The following is an 18,781-nucleotide window of genomic DNA, read 5'->3' on the forward strand; positions in this document are numbered from 1 at the left end:
ACTCGATGCTACAGCTAGACTTATTTTTCTCTCCACATCTGGACCCCTTCTCTGCCAAGCCCTACAATGACTCTACCTCACCTGCAGTATACTCTACAAAAAACTCCTCACCCCTACATGCAAGGCTCTCTCTAACTCCACTACACCCTACATCTCCAACCTCTTCTCCATACACACTCCTTTACTGCCCTCTCCAGTTGTCCAATGGCCATTGCCTTTCCTCCCCTGTAGTTACTACCTCTCACTCACAAATCCAAAATTTCTTCTGTGATGGCCCCCACCACTGGAATGCTCTTTATCATTCTTTCAGCTTATCCCGTAGCCTGCATAACTTCAAATGGGCACTGGAATCTCTTATATATAAAAGCACACCAGTCCACTGCTTAACCGTGTACATAGTTTACCTCACTCTCCTTCATCCTCAGTCTCTCACACTCTTGCTTCCTGCCCTCAGCTCACCTGTGTCTTCTGTTTGACTGCCCCCTCCCTTTAGTATGTGAGCTCCCATGAGCAGGGCCCTCTTCCTCCTGTCTCATCATCTACTACTCTTGCTCACCATCTACACTCTCCTCCTCCTCCTTGGGCTTTAGGCCCTGGGACTCCATACCTTCTTTGTCTTTGTTTTGCACTACTTTCAGTTTCACTAAACCTGTAAATTGTGTCCTAGTCTATGGGTACAGTTTTCAGCTTGTGATAAATATCCCCCCCTTGTGCCACTTTCATCAGTAGCTGTATTGAGAGTTGTAGCATTATTTGTTAATTGTATACTGTATTGTACTGTTTACTAAATTGTACTGTGTTACCACATACTGTATTGTTGTTGCCCTTTGTACGACACCCTATAAATAAAATGTAATAATAATATGTGATGGAGTGATTGTATATCTGTAGCTTTAGGAATTATAGAGAGGCATCTCATATCTTCTGTGGGCATTATAGTGGACTAAGGGGTCTATTTACTAAGACTTGGAGAGAGATAAAGTACCAACCAATCAGCCCCTAACTACCATGTTACAGGCTGTCTTGAAAAAAATGACTGTTAGGAGCTGGCTGGCTGGTACTTTATCTCCGTCTACTTTATCTCTCTCCAAGGCTTAGTAAATAGAGCCCCAACTCTGGAATTTGGAACTTATGGCGGTGCGGGCATCCCTGGCACTGCAGTTGGGGCATCTGCAGAATTGCTGTGGCAGCGTTCCTGGAAGATGGGTGTTTGGAGTAGCAGAGGGGAGTCTCTGGCACAGTAACGGTTGTAGCTGTGTATTAGGGGTGTGTACTTCCTCCTCTCACATTCTCTCTCCCCTACGCTGCGTACAGTATGTGATTATTCAGCCTAGGACTGAGAGGGGACATTCAGCGCTGTCACAGTGAGTTTGTACATAGCCCTGTGCTATGTTCTGCTGTATCGTGTGTCTCTCTTTATATTACTCTGTATTGCTAAATTCTCCATTTATGTCTCCTATACTGTCTATATAGACATTATACAGCGCACATTTCAGAATTCTCAGTTTTGTGATGTATCCCATGCGTATATACTTTTTCCAATTTCTCCTTATTTGTGATTATAATCTCTATTCTACTTTTATTATATCTAAAGGAAAATAACACATTTTCAAATTGAAGGGTATGGAAATCCTCAGTTGCATCCCAATATTTTGCAAACAATTGAAGAATATAGAAACTTTCATCTGCATCCCGATTTTTATTCCCATTGGTCAGCAGCAGCGGAGTGTACCTGGCCAAGAGGGCATCCAGGATTGGATGAGAGTGTCACGTGACCAGCTCATGCCTTACCTTGGGATGCCATCTTTGTATAGGTATGACCTGCTGCCGCTGATTTACCTGATTGGTCACAATAAATAGTCTGATGCAGCTGCAGGGTTTCCATCCTATTTTGTTGAGCTCAAGTGACCAATATAATAAATAACTAGGACTAGCGTTAGGCAGATAGTTATCTAAAACATTTAAAAATATATATTATTTGCTTTATTTTAACTTTATATTAAACATTTAATTTATATATCTGCAATATGATTATGTATTGTTTTTTATTTCAATTTTACGGGTTATTCTAGATCCTAAATGACCTAATTTTCCCCCTCGCAGACCGCACACGTGTGATAATTGATCGGGATTTTGTTTCCACCTGGCAGTAAATCTCCCTGGTCCCCTATATGTTGACACTACACTGTGCAGGAAACCTGTGATTGAGAGGGGAAAAGCTGATGATAAGGAAACTACATTTTCCATTTAGCAAAGTTTTTGATCTTTTCCTAGTGCTCAATGTTAGTGGCACAGTGTCGGCGCTCGGAGGATATTCCCAGCGCCCATCACTATATAGTACAGATTAGGGAGGTGCGCAGGCTGTGGGGGCGGCCGGCACGTGGGAACCAGAACCTATTTTTGGCGTTCTCTGGTTGCCAGATGTGCAATAGATTCTATTAGGAGCCACCTTATTTGGGGTCACATTAAAATGACACAGTCACATTTGGGGGAGAAGAAGAAGAAGAAGGAGAAGAAGAAGAAGGAGAAGAAGAAGAGAAGAAGATCATTCATGTAGACAAAAAGCTACAGTTTTATTAATTACGTTTTAAAGGCAAAATATAGAATATTCTGGTATATTCAATATTATTGTGTCTTCAACTGAGTACACACCTAAAGGTTGATCTGTCCAATCTGTCTGGTGAGAGCAAAATCTAGTAATGTACTATGGCCCTCATTCCGACTCGATCGCATGCTGCACTTTCTCGCAGCTGTGCGATCGGGTCTAGAATGCGCATGTGCGGTGTGCGCATTGCGCACACGCGTTGCTGCCCGGCGACAGTGGAAAAAGCGGTCGCAGCGGCGATCGCAAGAAGATTGACTGCAGGAAGGCGTTCCGGGGCGTCAACTGACCGTTGGAGGCCGTTTTCGGGGAGTGGTAAGAAAAACGTAGGCGTGTCCAGGCGAACAGAGGGCGGATGTCTGACGTCAAAGCCGAGCCCATCATCGCTGGATCCGTCGCACAGGGTAAGTATGTCCAGGGCTGGTCTTGTTTTGTGTAAAACTTTTTTAGCATAGCCGGGCTGCACAAGCGTTCGCAGCCCTGCTATGTTAAAATACACTCCCCCATAGGCGGGGATTAGTTGATCGCACCAGCAGCAAAAAGTTGCTACATGCAATCAACTCGGAATGAGGGCCTATATGGGACCATTTGCTCCCAAACGCTGTAAAAAGACCAAAAACGATTGTTCGGATTAATTTGTTAAATCAAACGGATTTAACCAATTTGTCTGAATGACCATTGTCTGCTTTCCAGCATTTGGGGACAAATGGTTGATTGTCATTTGCTCCCATGATACATTACCAGATATTTGTTCCCACCAGATAGATTAGAAAGATACATCTTTAGGTGTTTACCAATCTGAGATGGGTCTATTTACTAAGCCTTGGATGGAGATAAAGTGCAGAGAGATAAAGTACCAGTCAATCAGCTCCAAACTGCCATGTCACAGGCTGGGTTTGAAAAATGACAGTTAGGAGCTGGTTGGCTGGAACTTTATCTCTGTCCAGGTTATCCCCATCCGAGGCTTAGTAAATAGACCCAAGAGAGAAAGAGAGATTGTGCTTTCTTTCCATGAACAACAGTTCTGGTGCTTAGATAAAGTAAGAAGTTGATACAAGATTTAGGGCCAGATGTACTAAGCCATGAAAAGTGAAAAAGTGGCTAGAGATAGAGGGGCAGATGTATTAACCTGGAGAAGGCATACGGAAGTGATAAACTCATTTTTCAAACACACTGGCCCTCATTCCGAGTTGTTCGCTCGTTCTTTTTCATCGCATCGCAGCGATTTTCCGCAAACTGCGCATGCGCAATGTCCGCACTGCGACTGCGCCAAGTAAATTTGCTAAGAAGTTTGGTATTTTACTCACGGCATTACGAGGTTTTTTCTTCGTTCTGGTGATCGTAATGTGATTGACAGGAAGTGGGTGTTTCTGGGCGGAAACTGGCAGTTTTATGGGAGTGTGTGAAAAAACGCTGCCGTTTCTGGGAAAAACGCGGGAGTGGCTGGAGAAACGGAGGAGTGTCTGGGCGAACGCTGGGTGTGTTTGTGACGTCAAACCAGGAACGACAAGCACTGAACTGATCGCACTGGAAGAGTAAGTCTCGAGCTACTCAGAAACTGCGCAGATAAATCTTTTCGCAATATTGCGAATACTTCGTTCGCAATTTTGCTAAGCTAAGATTCACTCCCAGTAGGCGGCGGCTTAGCGTGTGCAATGCTGCTACAAGCAGCTTGCGAGCGAACAACTCGGAATGAGGGCCACTGTACAGTCTGTAACATGGCAGTTAGGAGCTGAATGACTGGTACTTTATCTCTCTCCAAGGCTTAGGACTTCTGGCCCTTATAGGTTTCATTCACCATTCACTGTACAAGTTTTCAGATACTTAGGGCGATATTCAATTTAACGCAGTCATTTTTTGTTTCCCAGGGCGCACAAAATTTCAGGCAGCTGCAGGGTTTTTGGTATTACGGGGCAGATGTATTAAGCCTGGATAAGTGATAAAACAGTGATAAGTGCAAGGTGATAAAGTACCAGCCTATCAGCTCCTAACTGTCAATTTACATATTGGAGCTGATTGGCTGGTGCGTTATCACCTTGCACTTATCACTGCTTTAACACTTCTCCAGGCTTAATACACCAGCCCTGTATGAGGGTGGTCTTCTGGTTGCCGGCGGTCGGGGTCCCGGCGACCAGCATACCGGCGCCGTAGTCCCAACCGTCGGCATGCCGACATCTTTTCTCCCACTTGGGGGTTCACGACCCCCCTGGAGGGAGAATAGATAGCGTGGCGCGCGTAGCGCACCCCCGTGCATGCAGCGTGGCGAGCGCAGCAAGCCCGCAAGGGGCTCATTTGCGCTCACCCAGCTGTCGGTATCCCGGCGGTCGGAATTCCGGCACCGGTATGCTGGTCGCCGGGACCCCGACCGCCGGCAAACCATACTACACCCCTGTATGAGATGCTAGAATTTTAGCCAAAATTATTTGTATAAGAATTACTGCAGCTGCAAACTTTGGAGAAAATCATTATTTCAAGCAAAAAATACTGGGACTCGGTTCGTGACCTCCATACTCAGGAGTGTGCATAGCCGCGGTAATGGTAATCAAAAATTTAAAAAATTTGGGCGTGATACCCTTGGTAATTTTTGTAGGAAAAACCTTGCATTCAATTGATTATGCTGCGTAGGAGTCAATCCAAATAGATGTGAGTTTGCAAAAGTGAGTTTGTTTCCTGAAACTCACATACATTACAACCGAGAAATGCAAGATTTAATTAGAATGAAATGGCAATTTTTGGTAGCCGTGGCGAGGTTACGTGACTTTTCTACTAAATGTGACATGGGAGAAGTTCATGAAAAAGTGGGGAAACCATCCTGGACCCCAAAAAAGAGACAACTGATATACAGTATATACTGTAGAAGGCTGTTAGTGGGCATAAGGAAAGTACTGGAGGGTCTTAATAGGTGGATAATTTGACACTTTTATTAATGGAAAGTATTTCCTGCATTTTTGGGGACAGAAAAATGTCTTTAAGTATTTTATCAGTGTTTTTATAAAAGTTTGTAAAATATTGGAATATTTATACCTATCATCTGCAAGTTAAAAAACCCCTCCCCCATGTACCTGTCCCACATCATTTACACCCCCACGTACCTGTCCCACATCATTTACACCTCCACATACCTGTCCCACATCATTTACAACCCCACGTACCTGTCCCACATCATTTACACAACTACGTACTGTACCTGTCCCACATCATTTACACCACTACGTACCTGTGTCACATAATTTACACCCCCACGTACATGTCCCACATCATTTACACCTCCACATACCTGCCCCACATCATTTACACCTCCACGTACCTGTCCCACATCATTTACACCTCTATGTACTTGTCCTGCATCATTTACACAACTAAGTACTGTACCTGTCCCACATCATTTACACCACTACGTACCTGTCCCACATCATTTACACCCCCACATACCTGTCCCACATCATTTACACCACTATGTACCTGTCCCACATCATTTACACCACTACGTACCTGTCCCACATCATTTACACCACTACGTACCTGTCCCACATCATTTACACCCCCACATACCTGTCCCACTTCATTTACACCCCCACGTACCTGTCCCACATCATTTACACAACTACGTACTGTACCTGTCCCACATCATTTACACCACTACATACCTGTCCCACATCATTTACACCCCCACATACCTGTCCCACATCATTTACACCACAACGTACCTGTCCCACATCATTTACACCCCCACGTACCTGTCCCACATCATTTACACCACTACGTACCTGTCCCACATCATTTACACCTCCACTTACCTGTCTCACATCATTTACACCTCCACTTACCTGTCCCACATCATTTACACCTCTACGTACCTGTCCCACATCATTTACACCCCCACGTACCTGTCCCCCATCATTTACACCTCCACGTACCTGTCCCACATCATTTACACCCCCACGTACCTGTCCCGCATCATTTACACAACTACGTACTGTACCTGTCCCACATCATTTACATCTCCATGTACCTGTCTCACATCATTTACACAACTACGTACTGTACCTGTCCCACATCATTTACACCTCCACGTACCGGTCCCACATCATTTACACCTCCACTTACCTGTCCCACATCATTTACACCTCCACTTACCTGTCTCACATCATGTACACCTCCACGTACCTGTCTCACATCATTTACACAACTACGTACTGTACCTGTCCCACATCATTACACCTCCACGTACCTGTCTCACATCATTTACACTTCCCCGTACCTGTCTCACATCATTCACACCTCCACGTACCTGTCTCATATCATTTACACAACTACGTACTGTACCTGTCCCACATCATTTACACCTCCACGTACCTGTCTCACATCATTTACACCACTGAGTACCTGTCCCACATCATTTACACCTCTATGTATCTGTCCTGCATCATTTACACAACTACGTACTGTACCTGTTCCACATCATTTACACCTCCACTTACCTGTCCCACATTATTTACACCTCCACTTACCTGTCCCACATCATTTACACCTCCACATACCTGTCCCACATCATTTAAACCTCCACGCACCTGTGCCACATCATTTACACCTCCACTTACCTGTCCCACATCGTTTACACCTCCACTTACCTGTCCCACATCATTTACACCTCCACATACCTGTCCCACATCATTTAAACCTCCACGCACCTATGCCACATCATTTACACCTCCACGTACCTGTCCCACATAATTTACACCTCCAGGTACCTTTCCCACATCATTTACACCTCCACGTACCTGTCCCACATCATTTACACCTCCACTTACCTGTCCCACATCATTTTAACCTCCACGTACCTGTCCCACATCATTTACACCTCCACTTACCTGTCCCACATCACTTACATTCCCATGTATCTGTCCCACATTATTTACACCTCCACGCACCTGTATCACATAATTTACACCTCCACATACTTGTCCCACATCATTTACACTTCTATGTACCTGTCCCACATCATTTACACCTCTATTTTCCTGTCCCACATTATTTACACCTCTACATACCTTTCCCACATAATTTACACTACCACGTAAGTGTCCCACATCATTTACACTACCACATACCTATCCCACATCATTTACACTACCACATACCTGTCCCACATCATTTACACTACCACATACCTGTCCCACATCATTTACACTACCACATACCTGTCCCACATCATTTACACTACCACATACCTGTCCCACATCATTTACACTACCACGTATGTGTCCCACATTATTTACACCTCCACGTACCTGTCCCACATCATTTACACCTCTATGTACCTGTCCCACATCATTTACACAACTACGTACTGTACCTTTTCCACATCATTTACACCTCCACGTACCTGTCTAACATAATTTACACCACTACGTACCTGTCCCACATCAATTATTACACCTCCACATACCTGTCCCACATCATTTACACCTCCACTTACCTGTCCCACATCATTTACACCTCCACTTACCTGTCTCACATCATTTACACCTCTATATACCTGTCCCACATCATTTACACCTCCACGCACCTATGCCACATCATTTACACCTCCACGTACCTGTCCCACATAATTTACACCTCCAGGTACCTTTCCCACATCATTTACACCTCCACGTACCTGTCCCACATCATTTACACCTCCACTTACCTGTCCCACATCATTTTAACCTCCACGTACCTGTCCCACATCATTTACACCTCCACTTACCTGTCCCACATCACTTACATTCCCATGTATCTGTCCCACATTATTTACACCTCCACGCACCTGTATCACATAATTTACACCTCCACATACTTGTCCCACATCATTTACACTTCTATGTACCTGTCCCACATCATTTACACCTCTATTTTCCTGTCCCACATTATTTACACCTCTACATACCTTTCCCACATAATTTACACTACCACGTAAGTGTCCCACATCATTTACACTACCACATACCTATCCCACATCATTTACACTACCACATACCTGTCCCACATCATTTACACTACCACATACCTGTCCCACATCATTTACACTACCACATACCTGTCCCACATCATTTACACTACCACGTATGTGTCCCACATTATTTACACCTCTATGTACCTGTCCCACATCATTTACACAACTACGTACTGTACCTTTTCCACATCATTTACACCTCCACGTACCTGTCTAACATAATTTACACCACTACGTACCTGTCCCACATCAATTATTACACCTCCACATACCTGTCCCACATCATTTACACCTCCACTTACCTGTCCCACATCATTTACACCTCCACTTACCTGTCTCACATCATTTACACCTCTATATACCTGTCCCACATCATTTACACAACTACGTACTGTACCTGTTCCACATCATTTACACCTCCACGTACCTGTCTAACATCATTTACACCACTACGTACCTGTCCCACATCATTTACACCTCCACTTACCTGTCCCACATCATTTACACCTCCACTTACCTGTCCCACATCATTTACACCTCCACTTACCTGTCCCACATCATTTACATCTCCACATACCTGTCCCACATCATTTACACCTCCACGTACCTGTCCCACATCATTTACACCTCCATGTACCTGTTCCACATCATTTACACCTCTACGTACCTGTCCCACATAATTTACACCTCTACATACCTGTCCCACATCATTTACACCTCCATGTACCTGTCCCACATCATTTACACCTCTACGTACCTGTCCCACATAATTTACACCTCCACACACCTGTCCCACATCATTTACACCTCCACGTACCTGTTCCACATCATTCACACCCCCACTTACCTGTCCAACATCATTTACACCTCCATGTACCTGTCCCACATCATTTACACCCCCACTTACCTGTCCCACATCATTTACACATCCACTTACCTGTCCAACATCATTTAACCCATTATTGAGCTGCTTAGAGAAATTCACCTGAACACTGACATGTCTTTATTGGGCAAATTATGCTGTTTAGACCTCTCCAAGTGCAGGATCATTCATTGGGAGTATGCTGGTGCTTTATACAGTAAGTAAGGCGTTCTAAGTGACGTGCGGTGGGGTGAGGCAGGTGAGGCAGAGCCTTTCCTGTCATACTTACGTTTAAACTAGAGTTTTGATTGAATAAAGTATATGAAAAATACTAATAAATTGTTAGAAATATCTTCTTTGCATTATTCTAATAATTTTTATAGCCCAAACTCTGGAGTAAAAAGTCTATGGCAGGTGAGGCAGTGCCTCACCTGCCTATCTTTTCAGCACATCTCTGATCAAACCTCACCAAATTTCCAGGAGTTTATACTGCTGCACCTGTGTATAATGCACCCATGTACCCTTTGGCTTATATATTGCAGGGAAATCCGGCTCTGGGGTTAGCCAGTGCCTCCTGAGCCATTTAGCTCACCGCACTAGTAACCATAGACTATGTTTGCCTGGCAGGTGGACCTCTCGATCACAATGTCGGTCTGGACTGCTCTTGTCCTAGTAATGGGTTTATCAGCACAAGCACAGGGGTCCAGGTGAGCAAACGTCCAGCCTTCAATATAAATACAGTGCATACAGTACCTTGCGTTGACACTAATAATTGTGCAAATTCACTTTCATATCTACAGAATATAATTTCAAACAGGTGCGCAAACTCTGGCATGTTTATAGATGCTATAAGAACAAGATTTTCTCTGAAAGGGTCATTTAAAGAGGATGATGAAATATAACAAATCTTGGAGAGAACTAAAGTGGAGAGAGAGATAAAGGGCCTAATTCAGAGCCGATCGCTGCAACGGCAGCGATCACACCCTGGAGCCCTATGTGACAGGCGGAGGTGGTCGCTGGGTGGGAGGGGGCGTGCCAGCGGCGTTTGAATGCCGCTGGGGTGGCGCGGTCTGGACAACGCAGACTTGTTTGGACCGTTGCTGGGGCAGGCACTGGTTTTGCGATCCAAAACATGGCGGTTAGCCCCCTGCCTCCGCAGGCAGGGAGCTACTCGCCGGGTGCAAAAGCATCGTCGCCGTGCAATGCTTTTGCACATCTGCCAGGGGAAGGCGGGGGGCTTGGCATGTGGGGCAGACTAGCCCTTTGCTGGGCATTCCCCCCGCATGCCTCTGATTCCAATCGTATCCAATGTGCATTTTTTTACACAACTACGATCAGCTCTGAATCTCCCCCAAAGTACCAGCCAATCAGCTCCTAGCCATGTTACAGGCTGCTTTGAAAAATGACAATTAGGAGCCAATTAGTTGGTACTTTGAGGCCCATTTAGCAACTAGTTTTAGCTATTTAAAACTTGTTGCGTATGTTAAATGGTGCTCCAGCCAATCAGCTCCCAACTGTAATTTTTCCCAAAACATATGACAGTTGTGAGCTGATTGGCTGGGGCACCATTTATCATACGCAACAAGTTTTAAATAGTTAAAACTCGTTGATAAATTGGCCTTGTTATCTTTCTCCACTTTGGGGTCTGTTCATGAAGCAGTGAAAAGTGTGGAGAAGTGAGCCAGTGGAGAAGTTGCCCATGGCAACCAATCAGCATTGACGTAACATTTATAATTTGCATTACTTCAATGCTCATTGGTTGCCATGGGCAACTTCTCCACAGGCTCCCTTCCCCACTCTTTTCACTGCTTCATGAATAGACCCCATTTCACTCTCCAAGCTTTGATAGAGCTCCCATTTATTCTGTGAAATTGTGTCTGTGACACACATGTGACTGATGGAACAGATCTCTTATGCACCAATCTGATGATCTATAAATGAGGAATGTCCAACGCTGACTTATAAACAGACTACCGATGAATGTGTAGTGGAACCTATCCCTGTAGTCACCAGTAAGGAGAGCTACATATACACAGGAAATGTCCAACAACAGTTGGGGGTTTATTCATGAAGCAGTGATAACTGTGGAGAAGTGAGCCATTGGAGAAGTTGCCCATGGCAACCAATGAGCATTGAAGTAACATTTATAATTTGCATACTATACAACTGTACAGAGCAGCTGATTGGTTGCCATGGGCACTTTCTCCACAGGCTCACTCCTCCACTCTTTTCACTGCTTCATGAATAGACCCCTTGATGACAAAAAAAATAAAAATGATTTATTTGTAATAAAGTGCACTTTCAATTTGGAACTACATAAGGATAACGCAAGATCTTCCTAAGGGTCATCCCATCCTTTTTCCTATTATAAACACACAAGTAGCGTATATACAGTTCCTGCCCTAGTATAGTCTACAAATGACATTACAGGAAATATGCCAGTTTTTATTGAAAGTCCCTGTATCGCCCCCTGATGGTGAAAGACCCTGTATCGCCCCCTGATGGTGAAAGACCCTGTATCGCCCCCTGATGGTGAAAGACCCTGTATCGCCCCCTGATGGTGAAAGACCCTGTATCGCCCCCTGATGACGACAGGCCCTGTATCGCCCCCTGATGGTGAAAGTCCTTGTATCGCCCCCTGATGGTGAAACTCCCTGTATCGCCCCCTGATGGTGAAAGACCCTGTATCGCCCCCTGATGGTGAAAGTCCCTGTATCGCCCCCTGATGGTGAGAGACCCTGTATCACCCCCTGATGGTGAAAGGCCCTGTATAGCCCCCTGATGATAACAGGCCTTGTATCGCCCCCTGATGATGACAGGCCCTGTATCGCCCCCTGATGGTGAAAGACCCTGTATCGCCCCCTGATGGTGAAAGTCCCTGTATCGCCCCCTGATGGTGAAAGACCCTGTATCGCCCCCTGATGGTGAAAGGCCCTGTATAGCCCCCTGATGATAACAGGCCTTGTATCGCCCCCTGATGATGACAGGCCCTGTATCGCCCCCTGATGGTGAAAGACCCTGTATCGCCCCCTGATGGTGAAAGTCCCTGTATCGCCCCCTGATGGTGAAAGACCCTGTATCGCCCCCTGATGGTGAAAGACCCTGTATCGCCCCCTGATGGTGAAAGTCCCTGTATCGCCCCCTGATGGTGAAAGTCCCTGTATCGCCCCCTGATGGTGAAAGTCCCTGTATCGCCCCCTGATGATGACAGGCCCTGTATCGCCCCCTGATGGTGAAAGACCCTGTATCGCCCCCTGATGGTGAAAGACCCTGTATCGCCCCCTGATGGTGAAAGACCCTGTATCGCCCCCTGATGACGACAGGCCCTGTATCGCCCCCTGATGGTGAAAGTCCTTGTATCGCCCCCTGATGGTGAAAGTCCCTGTATCGCCCCCTGATGGTGAAAGACCCTGTATCGCCCCCTGATGGTGAAAGGCCCTGTATAGCCCCCTGATGATAACAGGCCTTGTATCGCCCCCTGATGATGACAGGCCCTGTATCGCCCCCTGATGGTGAAAGACCCTGTATCGCCCCCTGATGGTGAAAGTCCCTGTATCGCCCCCTGATGGTGAAAGACCCTGTATCGCCCCCTGATGGTGAAAGACCCTGTATCGCCCCCTGATGGTGAAAGTCCCTGTATCGCCCCCTGATGGTGAAAGGCCCTGTATCGCCCCCTGATGGTGAAAGGCACTGTATCGCCCCCTGATGGTGTAAGACCCTGTATCGCCCCCTGATGATGACAGGCCCTGTATCGCCCCCTGATGGTGAAAGACCCTGTATAGCCCCCTGATGATGACAGGCCCTGTATCGCCCCCTGATGGTGAAAGTCCCTGTATCGCCCCCTGATGGTGAAAGTCCCTGTATCGCCCCCTGATGGTGAAAGTCCCTGTATCGCCCCATGATGGTGAAAGACCCTGTATAGCCCCCTGATGATAACAGGCCCTGTATCGCCCCCTGATGATGACAGGCCCTGTATCGCCCCCTGATGGTGAAAGGCCCTGTATAGCCCCCTGATGATAACAGGCCCTGTATCGCCCCCTGATGATGACAGGCCCTGTATCGCCCCCTGATGGTGAAAGACCCTGTATCGCCCCCTGATGGTGAAAGACCCTGTATCGCCCCCTGATGGTGAAAGTCCCTGTATCGCCCCCTGATGGTGAAAGGCCCTGTATCGCCCCCTGATGGTGAAAGACCCTGTATCGCCCCCTGATGATGACAGGCCCTGTATCGCCCCCTGATGGTGAAAGACCCTGTATCGCCCCCTGATGATGACAGGCCCTGTATCGCCCCCTGATGGTGAAAGTCCCTGTATCGCCCCCTGATGGTGAAAGTCCCTGTATCGCCCCCTGATGGTGAAAGTCCCTGTATCGCCCCCTGATGGTGAAAGACACTGTATAGCCCCCTGATGATAACAGGCCCTGTATCGCCCCCTGATGATGACAGGCCCTGTATCGCCCCCTGATGGTGAAAGTCCCTGTATCGCCCCCTGATGGTGAAAGACCCTGTATCGCCCCCTGATGGTGAAAGGCCCTGTATAGCCCCCTGATGATAACAGGCCCTGTATCGCCCCCTGATGATGACAGGCCCTGTATCGCCCCCTGATGATGACAGGCCCTGTATCGCCCCCTGATGGTGAAAGTCCCTGTATCGCCCCCTGATGGTGAAAGGCCCTGTATCGCCCCCTGATGATGACAGGCCCTGTATCGCCCCCTGATGGTGAAAGGCCCTGTATCGCCCCCTGATGGTGAAAGTCCCTGTATCGCCCCCTGATGGTGAAAGACCCTGTATCGCCCCCTGATGGTGAAAGACCTTGTATCGCCCCCTGATGGTGAAAGGCCCTGTATAGCCCCCTGATGATAACAGGCCTTGTATCGCCCCCTGATGATGACAGGCCCTGTATCGCCCCCTGATGGTGAAAGACCCTGTATCGCCCCCTGATGGTGAAAGTCCCTGTATCGCCCCCTGATGGTGAAAGACCCTGTATCGCCCCCTGATGGTGAAAGTCCATGTATCGCCCCCTGATGGTGAAAGTCCCTGTATCGCCCCCTGATGGTGAAAGTCCCTGTATCGCCCCCTGATGATGACAGGCCCTGTATCGCCCCCTGATGGTGAAAGACCCTGTATCCCCCCCTGATGGTGAAAGACCCTGTATCGCCCCCTGATGGTGAAAGACCCTGTATCGCCCCCTGATGGTGAAAGTCCTTGTATCGCCCCCTGATGGTGAAAGTCCCTGTATCGCCCCCTGATGGTGAAAGACCCTGTATCGCCCCCTGATGGTGAAAGGCCCTGTATAGCCCCCTGATGATAACAGGCCTTGTATCGCCCCCTGATGATGACAGGCCCTGTATCGCCCCCTGATGATGACAGGCCCTGTATCGCCCCCTGATGGTGAAAGACCCTGTATAGCCCCCTGATGATGAAAGGCCCTGTATCGCCCCCTGATGGTGAAAGTCCCTGTATCGCCCCCTGATGGTGAAAGTCCCTGTATCGCCCCCTGATGGTGAAAGTCCCTGTATCGCCCCCTGATGGTGAAAGACCCTGTATAGCCCCCTGATGATAACAGGCCTTGTATCGCCCCCTGATGATGACAGGCCCTGTATCGCCCCCTGATGATGACAGGCCCTGTATCGCCCCCTGATGGTGAAAGACCCTGTATAGCCCCCTGATGATGACAGGCCCTGTATCGCCCCCTGATGGTGAAAGTCCCTGTATCGCCCCCTGATGGTGAAAGTCCCTGTATCGCCCCCTGATGGTGAAAGTCCCTGTATCGCCCCCTGATGGTGAAAGACCCTGTATAGCCCCCTGATGATAACAGGCCCTGTATCGCCCCCTGATGATGACAGGCCCTGTATCGCCCCCTGATGGTGAAAGTCCCTGTATCGCCCCCTGATGGTGAAAGACCCTGTATCGCCCCTTGATGGTGAAAGGCCCTGTATAGCCCCCTGATGATAACAGGCCCTGTATCGCCCCCTGATGATGACAGGCCCTGTATCGCCCCCTGATGGTGAAAGACCCTGTATCGCCCCCTGATGGTGAAAGACCCTGTATCGCCCCCTGATGGTGAAAGTCCCTGTATCGCCCCCTGATGGTGAAAGTCCCTGTATCGCCCCCTGATGGTGAAAGACCCTGTATCGCCCCCTGATGATGACAGGCCCTGTATCGCCCCCTGATGGTGAAAGACCCTGTATCGCCCCCTGATGATGACAGGCCCTGTATCGCCCCCTGATGGTGAAAGTCCCTGTATCGCCCCCTGATGGTGAAAGTCCCTGTATCGCCCCCTGATGGTGAAAGTCCCTGTATCGCCCCCTGATGGTGAAAGACCCTGTATCGCCCCCTGATGGTGAAAGTCCCTGTATCGCCCCCTGATGGTGAAAGTCCCTGTATCGCCCCCTGATGGTGAAAGACCCTGTATCGCCCCCTGATGGTGAAAGACCCTGTATAGCCCCCTGATGATAACAGGCCCTGTATCGCCCCCTGATGATGACAGGCCCTGTATCGCCCCCTGATGGTGAAAGTCCCTGTATCGCCCCCTGATGGTGAAAGGCCCTGTATCGCCCCCTGATGATGACAGGCCCTGTATCGCCCCCTGATGGTGAAAGGCCCTGTATCGCCCCCTGATGGTGAAAGTCCCTGTATCGCCCCCTGATGGTGAAAGACCCTGTATCGCCCCCTGATGGTGAAAGTCCCTGTATCCCCCCCTGATGGTGAAAGACCCTGTATCGCCCCCGATGGTGAAAGTCCCTGTATCGCCCCCTGATGGTGAAAGACCCTGTATCGCCCCCTGATGATGACAGGCCCTGTATCGCCCCCTGATGGTGAAAGTCCCTGTATCGCCCCCTGATGGTGAAAGTCCCTGTATCGCCCCCTGATGGTGAAAGACCCTGTATCGCCCCCTGATGGTGAAAGACCCTGTATCGCCCCCTGATGGTGAAAGGCCCTGTATCGCCCCCTGATGGTGAAAGTCCCTGTATCGCCCCCTGATGGTGAAAGGCCCTGTATCGCCCCCTGATGATAACAGGCCCTGTATCGCCCCCTGATGATGACAGGCCCTGTATCGCCCCCTGATGATGACAGGCCCTGTATCGCCCCCTGATGGTGAAAGACCCTGTATCGCCCCCTGATGGTGAAAGGCCCTGTATCGCCCCCTGATGGTGAAAGACCCTGTATCGCCCCCTGATGGTGAAAGGCCCTGTATCGCCCCCTGATGATGACAGGCCCTGTATCGTCCCCTGATGATGACAGGCCCTGTATCGCCCCCTGATGGTGAAAGGCCCTGTATCGCCCCCTGATGATGACAGGCCCTGTATCGCCCCCTGATGATGACAGGCCCTGTATAGCCCCCTGATGATAACAGGCCTTGTATCGCCCCCTGATGATAACAGGCCTTGTATCGCCCCCTGATGATGACAGGCCCTGTATTGCCCCCCTGATGATGACAGGCCCTGTATCGCCACCTGATGGTGAAATGACATCTTTATTTCTATATGCTTAGGGGTCTATGGGGGTCATTCCGACCTGATCGCACCCTGCAGTTTATTGCAGCGGTGCGATCGGGTCAGAACTGCGCATGCACCTGTGTCGCAGTGCACCGGCGCCGTCGGGCCGCTACGATCGCTTCTGCCTGATTGACAGGCAGAGGCGGTCGCTGGGCGGCGGGCGGGCAGAATGGCAGCATTTGGCCGCCATTTCGTGTGCGCGGTCCGGCCAACGCATGCGTGGCTGGACCGAACGGGGGGCGGGCCGCAGCGGCTGTGTTATGTCACATGCAACCGCTGCGGGCTAAAGCTGCGCTGGTCGGGAGCTACTCTTGAAGTGCAAAGGCATCGCTGCTCAACGCTGATCCCTCAATCCCCGGGATTGGAGCTTCCAATCCCGGGATTGAATCCCGGCCATTTTTGGCCCTAAATCCCGGGATCCCGCCGATCCCGATCCCGGGATTGGCCACCATAGCCGGCGGTCGGGGTCCCGGCGACCAGCATACCGGCACCGGGAATCCGACCGCCGGCATACCGACAGCTGGGCGAGTGCAAATGTGCCACTTGCGAGCTCGCTGCACTTGCCATGCTGAGCTCGCCACGCTGAGCTCCCCACACTGCAGGCACGGTGGCGCTCTACGCGCGCCACGCTATCTATTCTCCCTCCAGGGGGGCTGTGGACCCCCAAGAGGAAGAAAAAATGTCGGTATGCCAGCGGTCGGGATTCCGGCGCCGGTATGGTGGTCACCGGGAGCCCGGCCGCCGGCAACCTGAAGACCACCCATCCCAGCCATGCACCCAGGTCGGACCTGATTGAATGTGCAGCACATTCAATCTGGAGGATCCGATCTGATGCTCACGGGAACGTGCATCTGATTGGAAAAACACCTCCCAAAATGCCTGATTTCATTCGATATTTCAGGCCTAAATCGGATGAAATCGGGCATTATCGCTCTAGTGTATGGGGCCCTTTAGAGAGAGGTAAAGTGGACGGAGATAAAGTACCAGACAATCAGCTCCTAACAGCCATACAGGCTGGATTTGAAAAACGACAGATGCTGGTTTATCTCTGTCCCCTTTGTCTCTCTTCGAGTCTTAGGGGGTCATTCCGAGTTGATCGCTAGCTGCCGTTGTTCGTAGCGCAGCGATCAGGCTAAAAAAATCGGCATTTCTGCGCATGCGTATGCACTGCAAAGCGCAATGAGCATCGTGGGTTTGCACAGAGTCTAACGAAGATTCCAGTCGCACGGCCGAACGCAGGAAGATTGACATGAAGTGGGCGTTTCTGGGTGTCAACTGACCGTTTTCAGGGAGTGTTTGGTAAAACGCAGGCGTGTCTGGAAAAACGCAGGCGTGGCTGGGCGTTCGCTGGACGGGTGTGTGACGTCAAAAGCCGTCCCTCCAACGTTAGAATCAAAGCACGCGAAGAGTAAATACAGGTCTGGTCTTGTTTTGCACAAAATGATTTTGCAGGCGCTCTGCTGCACAAGCGTTCGCACTTCTGCAAAGCGAAAATACACTCCTCAGTGGGCGGCGACAATGCGTTTGCACGGCTGCTAGAAGTAGCCAGAGAGCGATCAACTCGGAATGACCCCCTTAGTGCATAGACCCCAGAGTCTGTAAGGAATGTTTCCAGCACCTCGTTCAGTCATGCCACAAAAATTCAGGCTGTTCTGGGGGCAAAGAGTGCTTACAGTATACCCAGTACTAACATAAAGTGGCTGCTGACTGCACATTGTATGCGCGTGTGCACGTGTGTGAATGTATATGTGTGTGTGTGTGTGTGTGTGAATGTATATGTGACTGCGTGTGTGCTTGTGTGCTAATGTGTGTGCATGTGTTTAGTG

At 49.1% G+C, this 18,781-nt stretch overlaps 1 protein-coding gene across 1 annotated transcript in view; it reads left to right on the forward strand.

The window, feature by feature from the left end:
* Window positions 1–1,269: 1,269 nt before the first annotated feature.
* The window catches only part of EGFL8 (EGF like domain multiple 8), a 41,499-nt gene continuing 23,987 nt past the window's right edge, over window positions 1,270–18,781 (forward strand). The window contains exons 1-2 of the mRNA XM_063935748.1: window positions 1,270–1,364; window positions 10,087–10,166. Of these exons, the coding sequence (XP_063791818.1) occupies window positions 10,105–10,166 (62 nt within the window). The 5' untranslated portion in view covers window positions 1,270–1,364; window positions 10,087–10,104. The remainder of the gene's footprint in view (window positions 1,365–10,086; window positions 10,167–18,781) is intronic.

The sequence above is a fragment of the Pseudophryne corroboree genome, chromosome 8, assembly GCF_028390025.1.
Source record: "Pseudophryne corroboree isolate aPseCor3 chromosome 8, aPseCor3.hap2, whole genome shotgun sequence".
NCBI lineage: Eukaryota > Metazoa > Chordata > Amphibia > Anura > Myobatrachidae > Pseudophryne > Pseudophryne corroboree.